Genomic DNA, 9569 nt, shown 5'->3' with positions numbered 1-9569 from the left:
AGAACTGGGGTAAGGATTTGGGTCCATAATGCAGGGAATGAAGGTAAAGGGCTTTTCCAGGCCCTTGGGTTCTAGTTTTATTTTACTGTAACTATTATGGAAACTTCTGCATCAAAGTCTAAAGTGTACTATTGAAATTTCGTAGTCCTTATTCAGGCTTCAGTTGCATGTCATATATAGAATTCCTAAGGGTCTCATTAGTTGAAGATTTGGGGGAAATTTTTTGAAGTGACAATAAGCTCAGTGAGATGTGGTTACTGAAATATGACAGATTTTTCTCTTAGGCAAGAATTTAGGATAACAGAAAAAAGAGTCCCTCTCTACTGTTTGCTTAGGAAACCATGTCTAAGTTGTATTTAATTCTGGATAACACAATTGGGCTGGGACACTGACACACCGGAGAGTATTTTCAAATCACCATGATGGTGCATGGACTTGAAACCATGTCAATAGAGGCAGGGACTAAAAAAAAAATTCTTCCAGGGAAGGAGGAAAACATCTCTGTACTGTACAAAACGGTATTCACTCAATATATCTGACAGTAGTTGCCTCATACCCGTGTCCTTCACTGTTGTGTCCCTTGCTCTTGTCAACTGCCATGCACATAGTAGGTGCTCAAACAATGTTTGTTGAATGATTAACTTACCATGTACTCTTGAGGGCATGATTGCCTGGTAATAATTTAAATTAACTACTAAATCTGCAAGAAACATTATTACAGTTCTTTGGGGACGCAGTGCCTGAATCCCGGCTCCCGCGTCGGCGCATTCCGGCATACTTGGTGCCCGGAGGCCTTGCCAGCGATGACCTTTCTTTCTTTCGACCTTTTCCGCCCCCCCGTCTCCAGTTTGTAGATGACCCTGTACTCACGAGGTCGCGACAGCCCGCGCCGTCTTGGAGATGAGCGGGAAGTGGAGAGAGAACTACATTTCCCAGCTGACTCTCGTGCGCGCGCCCCTGCCCGCGCACGGAGGAGAGTGCACCCGGCGCTCGCTCCCCGCCGAGCTCTCGTCGCCCGCCGGAACCTCTGCCAGGGGATGAGGTGGGTGGCGCTAGAAACCACTTAGCTACAGCCAACCGCCCAATGCAGCACTCGCTCGCTCCCCCCGCCAGCGGAAGCTCCCGCGGAGCACAATGCAGCACTGAGGCAGCGCCGCGGTGGAGGCTGCAGCGCCGCGGTCGCCGCAACACCGGCCGAGGCTGGGAGGGGGCGGCCCAGGCGAGCCGGGGCCGCGGGGCGCGGGATCCGGACGCGGCTGCCCGGGCATGAGGAGCTGAGCGTCTCGGGCGAGGAGGGCTGACGGCTGCACCATGCAGGCGGCGGCGGCTGTATCCGTGCCCTTCTTGCTGCTCTGCGCCCTGGGGACCTGTCCCCCGGCGGGCTGCGGCCGGGCAGGTAAGTTCGCCGCCCTCTGTGGCTCCAGGACGTACCATTTTCCGGGCATCTTTGCAGCCCTCAAGCGCATTTGTAAAGAGGCATCCCCATTTCCCGAGTGCGTAGGGAGATTTTTTTGTTTTTTTAGAAGGGTGGAGAGAAGTGAAGCAAAAATACGGTGTGGATGCATTAGAAGCTTTAGGTCAAATGCCTGTTTTTCTTCTGAAGTAAAAGAGGAATGCGGAGGATGGGAGAGGGGTGCTCTGCTTCTGGGCCCCGATCCTGGATGCTGTCAGATTAGCTGGTCCAAGGCTCTGCGTCTTGTGTCTCTGCATCCTTACCAGATGGGGTCCGGGAGGGAGGGGGAGGTGGGATCTTCATAAGGGAGACGTTGGACCGCAGGATGGACGATTGTGGGTCAGGGTCATTATTTTCGCCTTTTCTCCCCAATTCCTCCTTCCCCCTTTCCTGCCTGGAGGAGACGCCTCGTTGACGGAGCTGGAGAGGAGGGAAGAAAACCGGTTCCTGGAGCGCCAGAGCATCGTGCCACTCCGGCTCATCTACAGCTCGGGCGAAGACGAAACTGGGCACGACGCGCTCGATACGCGGGTGCGGGGCGACCCCGGCGGCGGGCAGGTGAGAGGCGTGGTGCTGGGGGTGGTCCTCCGCGCGGCCCGGCCCACCCCGACCCCGCGTTTGCTCTCCGTTGCCCTGGAGATGCAATGTCTTGGGTGAAACCAGTGCAATTCTAATGCGAGTCATGCGTGGCGCTCCCTGTGCAAAAAAGAAGAGAAAGGGGCAACAAACCCCAAAAGAGCCACAGGCCGGGGGCTTTGCTGGAGAGGAGTTTGTGCGGGTTGCCTCCAGTTGTGTGGCAACCTGAGCGAAGGGGCGGAGACCCTCTCACCTCTGCCAGGCAAAAGCCATGCATAGGCAAGAAGGGATATAATATTTGAGCAGGATTTGCATCATCATTATTGTTGTTGTGGTTGTTTTAATTTTCAGAGAGAAGACTTTATGTGATTTAAGCCAAGATTGGTACTGTAGGAAAATTGGAAAAACAAGCCTAGACATCCCTAACTAAACTCAAACCTTAAAATTAAGCTGAACTGCAAGGTTCTCAGCTCACTCAATTTGTGGACATCAGAGATGTACCCATTCACCTCCACCTTCCAGAAAAGGTGTCCGGCTCCCCCCTTTCTTCATTGGTAGCAGTCCTCTGGGTGTAATTAGGGCCCTGTTGCTTATTGGGCATTTATAAAGTATGTTTTTAAATAAAAATCTAACTGCCGTTTACCCATATTTAGGTCAATATCACACATCCACAGATATACTTGAAAATTATTTTGAATTTACTGGTTAATAAGTAAATATTTGGGGGCTATGTAAGCATTTTTTGTATTTACATGTATCAACCTGGCAACCAGTTCACCCACCTGTAAGTACATATTAAGGTAGAACTTGTTCATGTAGTTGAAAATTTTGCACACTTCACTGAAGCAAAGGCAGGCTGAACATTTTCACATGTATAAATATATTCTTAATATTTTAAGATGTATCTTGATGATGTGATACTCAGTAATTTATCTGTAAGTGTAAAATAAGTAAAAATAGAAAAATACTATTTAAATCTGTATTTGTAGCCAAGTACTTAGTTCTGTTAACATTTTAACATGATAGAAATTAATTTAAAGGGCTATAGTAATATCCATTAGTTACATTATTATAGTAGAAAATCTAATATGCCAAGCATTAATGAAGAATCCCATCATTTGAATTGTTTGGTAAATACCTATTTTATTTATTTTTTATTTGAATTTTATTTACTTATTTGAATTAATGTTTGAATTAACCTTTTCCATTTTGACTTTTTTCCATAGTAAGACTGAAAAAGCATAGGACACTGTCTTATTTTTCAATACATTAGAATTATTTCTGTAGAGGAATATTCTCATGCTTAGTTACAACTTTTGATTATAAAAAATTTCAAACACACACACAAAAGTAGACAGACTATTATAATGGACTCCCAGCTTCAACCATTAGCATCTCATAGCCAATCTCGTTTTATCTACATCCTACCTATTTTTTTCTCCCTTTCTGTATTATTTTGAAGCAAATCATATCATTTCAGTTATAAAATTTCACTATGCACCTCTAAAAGATGAAGATTTTTTAGAAAATGTAACCATGATATTATCATAGCTAATATGTATTAAATATATAAATACGTTAAATATATGTAAATATATAAAATATATAAATATTATATATATATATTTAAGTTTGTTTGATCCGGGACCCAGATAATGTCTATAAACTGCAATTAGGTTTTTTTTTGTTTTTAAAGTCTCTTTAATGCATGGTTTCCCCCTCCATTTCCTTGCTTTTTTCCATGCAATTTATTCATTGAAGATGTGGGGTCTTTTATCCAGTAGAGTCTTTCACAATCTGAATTTTTACTGATATAGACAGTGCTTTAAAACAAGTCACAAGGAGTTTCTCAGAGAGGAAGAAAGTAGAGATGCAGAAAATGCTGCAGGATTGCACCTCTAAACTCCGGAGTCTCTGTCTCATGCTGGTGATGTCTTTAGGTACCCTCTGCCCTTCTCTGTGTTGGTAAAGACCGCCACTCTTGGACAACAGGCAGTCAGTCCTCCTTTTTCTCCCCATTTCTGAAATACCACTTCTGTAGATTTTTTGGTTCCTAGGCCTCTCTACTTGGGGCAGAAGATACTTGGGGCCTGTGCAGCTTCTACTTCCTATAAGAATAAACCTCACTATTGAGAAGAATGACTCTGGCTTTTGGTGAGGTGTGAATGAATCGGTAGGATTTAGGTTAAACAGTGTGAGTAGATTATTCATTCAAGTCAGAAATGACAGTGAAGATCCTGTCTTATCATCAAAGTAATTATGACAAGCAATTATCTCACATGGTGAGGTATACATAATGCATCTGGTTGGATGCCTGGATCACCTGGGAGCTGTAGCAGTTTACCATGCTCTTCAACTACAGTTAGTGATTACTGACTAGTAGGACTGAATCTGGCAGTTAGAGTTGTAAAGACTTAGTTGTCATAAGCCAACACTTCCTACAGTTAGGAAACTAAGGAGTGGTCCTGCAATTTGTCATTTCTTGTTTCGTTGAGAGCTGTCATTGAACCCCAAAACATAAGTTAATTCTGTATGGACCTTGTTATTTCTTTGGTGATTAAAATAGACATAATTTATACTCATAAATATGTTTAACAACTTCCTTTCTACTTCAGAAATAAAATTAGGATGTTTTTCTATCAGCTCACAAAGGTATATATTGATTTGTTTATTTGTTTATTAAAAAGGCATTTATATACTTGAGCTCATACTGTGTACCAATTTTTTGCAAGACCCTGGGGATTAAGAGATAAAAGACCCAGTTCTAGCCTTTAAGGAATTTACAGACAGGTAGGAAGACGGATAAATGGATAGGCAATTACACTCTGTACTTGTGTGTGATTTTCTGGAGGTGATCACAGAGAGCTGTGGAAGAGAGAAGACAGTGCTTAACCCAGGTGAGCAGTCAGGGCTCTCAGAGAGAGGTGTTACCTGAGCTGTGTTTTGAGGGTGAGTAGGAAGTGGCCAAATTAAAGGGAAGGGGTGGGCATATCAAACAGAAGGGGCAGGAGGTACATGGGCATGTGACATCAAGACACATTTTAAACTGCAAATAGTTAGGATTTAAGGGACAGATGAAACAAAACAGGAAACCAGAAAATAGATGCTGCATCACCTTCATGACTTGCTGAGGAATTTGGACTTGTCCTGAAAGCGATTCAAGGATTTCAGTAAGGAGAGTTACTGACCAGATTCATGTTGCCGTGGAATAACCCTAATTGTTAGAAATGAATAATCTTTTTGTTTTGCTGCATTGGGTCTTCGTTGTTGTGCGTGTGCTTTCTCTGGTTGCGGCAAGTGGGGGCTACTCTTCATTGCGGTGCATGGGCTTCTCATTGCGGTGGCTTCTCATTGCAGAGCACAGGCTATAGGCGTGTGGGCTTCAGTAGTTGTGGCACGCGGGCTCAGTAGTTGTGGCTCGCGGGCTCTAGAGCACAGGCTTAGTAGTTGTGGCGCGGGTGCTTAGTTGCTCCGCGGCAGGTGGGATCTGCCCAGACCAGGGATCGAACCCATGTCCCCTGAATTGGCAGGCAGATTCTTAACCACTGCGCCACCAGGGAAGTCCCAGAAATGAATTATCTTAATTTCAAAGGCTGAGTGAAAGTGGTTGTTCACTTTAATTCATTGTTAAATGCCAATTCACATACTCATTAAGCTTGTAAGAACTTAGTTACTAAGTATACTTAGCTGCTTAGTATAAATGAGTTAATATTTATAAAGCACTTAGAACAGTGCTGCATATTCTGTAAGCACTATATGAGTTTTTGTTAAATAACATTAACTCCCCCAGGCTGCTTGAGTACTGTTTAGAAATTTTATGACATTGCCTTAATGCAAAATGGTGCCCTAATTACCTGAATTTAACACATTCGCAGAGGTTACAAATTACTCGAATTTACATAAGTGGCATCTTAACAGTTGTAGAGATGGAAGAAATGTTATAAGTCATCTAATCTCATTCAAGAATCACTTCTCACCAGGTAAGATAGAGCCATTTGCCTAGAACTGTGATGGTATAAGACACCTTAATTTTACTTTTAATGTGTCCTTACTTCAGTTTTCATCACTAAATGGAACTGCACAGTTATATTTTTGGAAAAAATTTTAATATTTTAGTTCTGTGGAAATACTGGCAGTTTGATTGGTGTGAAATAATCATTCTGTTTGTATGAGTCCATATTGTAAAAGATTTCTGTACTATCTGGCCAGTTACTTGAACGCATACTTTATTTTTATCCTGAATCAGATGATCAGCCCATACTGAAAGCTTATTGTGCCATGAAGGTCTAGAAATGGTAGTCAAAGAAATTATATTTGATTGTGGGTAACCTTGCCGTCCTTCGTCTGCCTAGTCTGAAGTAATTTCAGCCCTGTAAAATAGCACTCAGAGCTAGAATATTCAAAGTATTTCAGTCTTCCTTTCCTCTGACTTGAAATGTTTTGTGCTGAAGAAATTGTATGTTGCAGATAATAGGATAAAATATATTTTTAATTGGACACCCATGTGGGCAAAATATCACCTACTGAGTCCTACTGTTGGTTTGATACTGATGATCACATAATTCCTGTTTCTAAGAGTGAGCACCTTAATGGTTACTCCTTCTTTGCTAGCCAGGCATGATAGTTTTACTGTAGCATCAGAGGTTATTTGGCGGTTTACTTTGCTGTGTGGTCACCCCATACATTTTCAATAATTTGTTTTGCAGCCAGTAATTGCTTTTCTCTACAAGTAGCAGAATTTCTTTTTGTCAGAAGTCTTTATTGCCGGTGAATAGAGGGGCTACTTATTTTTCTATCTCATTCCCTGGAAGGTGTTGTAAGCTTCTCAAGTAGTCAAGTGCCAAGAACATAGATCTACCATTTATTATAGTTTTGATAATCAGTAATGAATGGGGAAATGCAAGATGGTCGCAGGATGGCAAGCAGTAGCTGTGCTCCATTCGTTTTTTAAATAATTAATTAATTAATTAATTTTTGGCTGCGTTGGGTCTTCGTTGCCGTGCACAGGCTTTTCTCTAGTTGCGGCGAGCGGGGGCTGCTCTTTGTTGCAGCGCGCGGGCTTCTCATCGCGGTGGCTTTTGTTGCAGAGCACGGGCTCTAGGCGGGGGGCTTCAGTAGTTGTGGCACGCAGGCTCAGTAGTTGTGGTTCACGGGCTCTAGAGCGCAGGCTCAGTAGTTGTTGTGCGTGGACTTAGTTGCTCTGCAGCATGTAGGATCTTCCTGGACCAGGGCTTGAACCCATGTCCCCTGCTTCGGCAGGCAGATTCTTAACCACTGTGCCACCAGGGAAGTGCCTGTGCTCTGTTCTTATGAATATAATTATCCATATGCCTAAGCATGGATGAGCTGTACTTAAAATTGGGTTGTTTCACTTGGGAGCACTGAGTCAGCTTAACCATAAGTTGTCTGCAGTACTGCTTCCCTGGCGGAAAAGGACTCCTAGGAATTACAGCTTTAGAAGTATTTTGCAAGGATAGCACAAACATCTTCTTTTTTCCTTAATGTGCATTTGTTAAACCTAAGTAGCTCAATATTGATAAAGTTTGCCACCAATCAAAACTTTGTTCCACTGACATAAATAGGAAGGAGACATTTCCCAGCACATTTTTATTCTCCTGTCAACCTTCTCTTACAGTTAAATAGTTAAAGGAAAATAAAATTTAGAATTGTAGGAGTTTTCCTTACATCTTGCTTTTAGTCTATGAGATCCCAATTTGTATATATTTCTTTTGGGCATCTTTGAAATTCTGCCCAGTGGTTTTACCATGCATTCTGTGCACAGAAGAATCTTGTCTTTCATTGCTTCTTTACAGCTACACATGGAAAACTATGAATGACTCTAAAAGCTTATGGGATGATACAAATTGTCCTTAAGTTTTATTTCTTTCCTCTTATTTCAAAGAATGTCAAGTGTTCTATAATTTTTAATGATTAAAGCTCCTTCTAAAAGTACATGGAGGGAGGTCTGCCTTCTTGTCATATAGGGTTAGTAGTACTCTATAACTCCAGTGGGGCCCAGATATTGCCACATTTATCATTGAGGATTATGCATAAGCCCCAAAGGGAAAAAGGATGTTATTAAAAAGAGTGGGGGAGGGCAGAAGAAGAGGAAGAGACCTTGAGAATGGCAAGAAGGAGGAAGGAAAGAGAAAACCAGGAAAAGAGAAATACTTATAATAGTGTTGTCATGTTATAGTATACACTAAAATATTTAATAATATTTAATAAATGGTAACTCATGTGGTTACTTTTTATGTGCTGAACAGTTTTCTGAATACTTTTGATCTGTACAGTCTCATTACATCCTCACAAGAATCATGTGACAGGTAATATTTAGCTGCAAAATCACAAAGCTGGTAGGTAGCAGAGAGGATATTTGAACCCAGACACTTCAGCTCCACTGCACTGCCTATGTGCTGAAGCACTAGGCTAACCTGGCCTTAGCACAGGAGGTCACCAACATTTCCTTAGATATCTTTCAATGGCACTGGGGTAAAAGATGTCTTACATCTGTCCCATTGGAACTATATATTTCTTGCAGCACTTGAAAATGTTTTTAAAAGTTGTATAGTAGTGAAGAAACTTGTGGAACACGGTAGGAATGCTTCATTTCTACTACCTTGAGAATGAGAATGGAATATATAAAGATATTTAACATTTAAAAGGTTAGAAACACCTCTCAAAGGATGTATGTTTTGTTTTGGAACTGCATGTGAACATTGATTGTTATAATCTTCCTTCGTAAATCAAAGATTTCAGGATCCAGTTGCCAGTACCAAAATTATACATGCTCTTCTTCTGCTTTAAGTTTCATAAAGCAGAAACATGAAATGTTAAAAAGGAATCCGTGTTTGTGTATCCTTCTCCAAATGAAAAGATACAAAATATCTTTTGTGTCTTCATAGAACAAGTAGCTCTAGAGTCCCAGATGTCAAAGCATTCAGGTCAAAGACATATGTAATAATAACCAAAATGATAGCTTCTGTGAACATCTAGCTGGATGTGTTTACTTTGGTAATAAAAGCATTAAAAAGCAAATATTGAGGGAAAGAGTTAAAAATAAGAATTAATATTTACTGAATATTTACCATGTGTTAGACACTGTGCTGAGCGATTTAAATGTGTTATCTCTCATTATGAGGTAGATATTATTATACCCATTTTATAGATGAGGAAACTGAGGCTTAAGGAAGCTAATTAACCAGTCCAAGGTCATACAACTGACAAGTAGTAGAATTGGGTTAAGAATTCTCAAAGAAAATGTTAGAGATCCACATAAAATAAGCCTCTTGTAATCTTTCTTATTTAACATGTGGTTACTGTGTCATCTATGTATTGGAACAGACCTAACATTTCTTTAAAACTCTTGGCCCTGCCCTGGTCTCCTCCCTCACTAGCTTCATTCAGGGGTGAATTGATGTCCTGTTTCACACTTGTTATATGTCTTCATTTCTAGAAATGGGTATAATTTCTACCTCTACCTCAGATATTCTTTTAACCACATGGAAATATCTGAATCTTCTTCTAAATGGCAGCAGAG

At 41.4% G+C, this 9569-nt stretch overlaps 1 protein-coding gene across 21 annotated transcripts in view; it reads left to right on the top strand.

The window, feature by feature from the left end:
• Positions 1–1018: 1018 nt before the first annotated feature.
• Positions 1019–9569, top strand: part of ADAM22 (ADAM metallopeptidase domain 22) — a 243043-nt gene continuing 234492 nt past the window's right edge. For 6 of the 21 annotated variants that reach the window (XM_067746507.1, XM_067746503.1, XM_067746502.1 and 3 more), the window contains exons 1-2: positions 1025–1396; positions 1854–2011. In XM_067746507.1, coding sequence (XP_067602608.1) covers positions 1312–1396; positions 1854–2011 — 243 coding nt within the window. In that variant the 5' untranslated portion in view covers positions 1025–1311. Of the gene's footprint in view, positions 1397–1853; positions 2012–9569 lie in introns of all 21 variants that reach the window. The other 15 variants (XM_067746501.1, XM_067746500.1, XM_067746512.1 and 12 more) reach the window with 12 other exon arrangements.

Source organism: Pseudorca crassidens, chromosome 8, assembly GCF_039906515.1.
Source record: "Pseudorca crassidens isolate mPseCra1 chromosome 8, mPseCra1.hap1, whole genome shotgun sequence".
Classification (NCBI taxonomy): domain Eukaryota; kingdom Metazoa; phylum Chordata; class Mammalia; order Artiodactyla; family Delphinidae; genus Pseudorca; species Pseudorca crassidens.
This window is presented reverse-complemented; position numbering and strand designations above follow the sequence as displayed.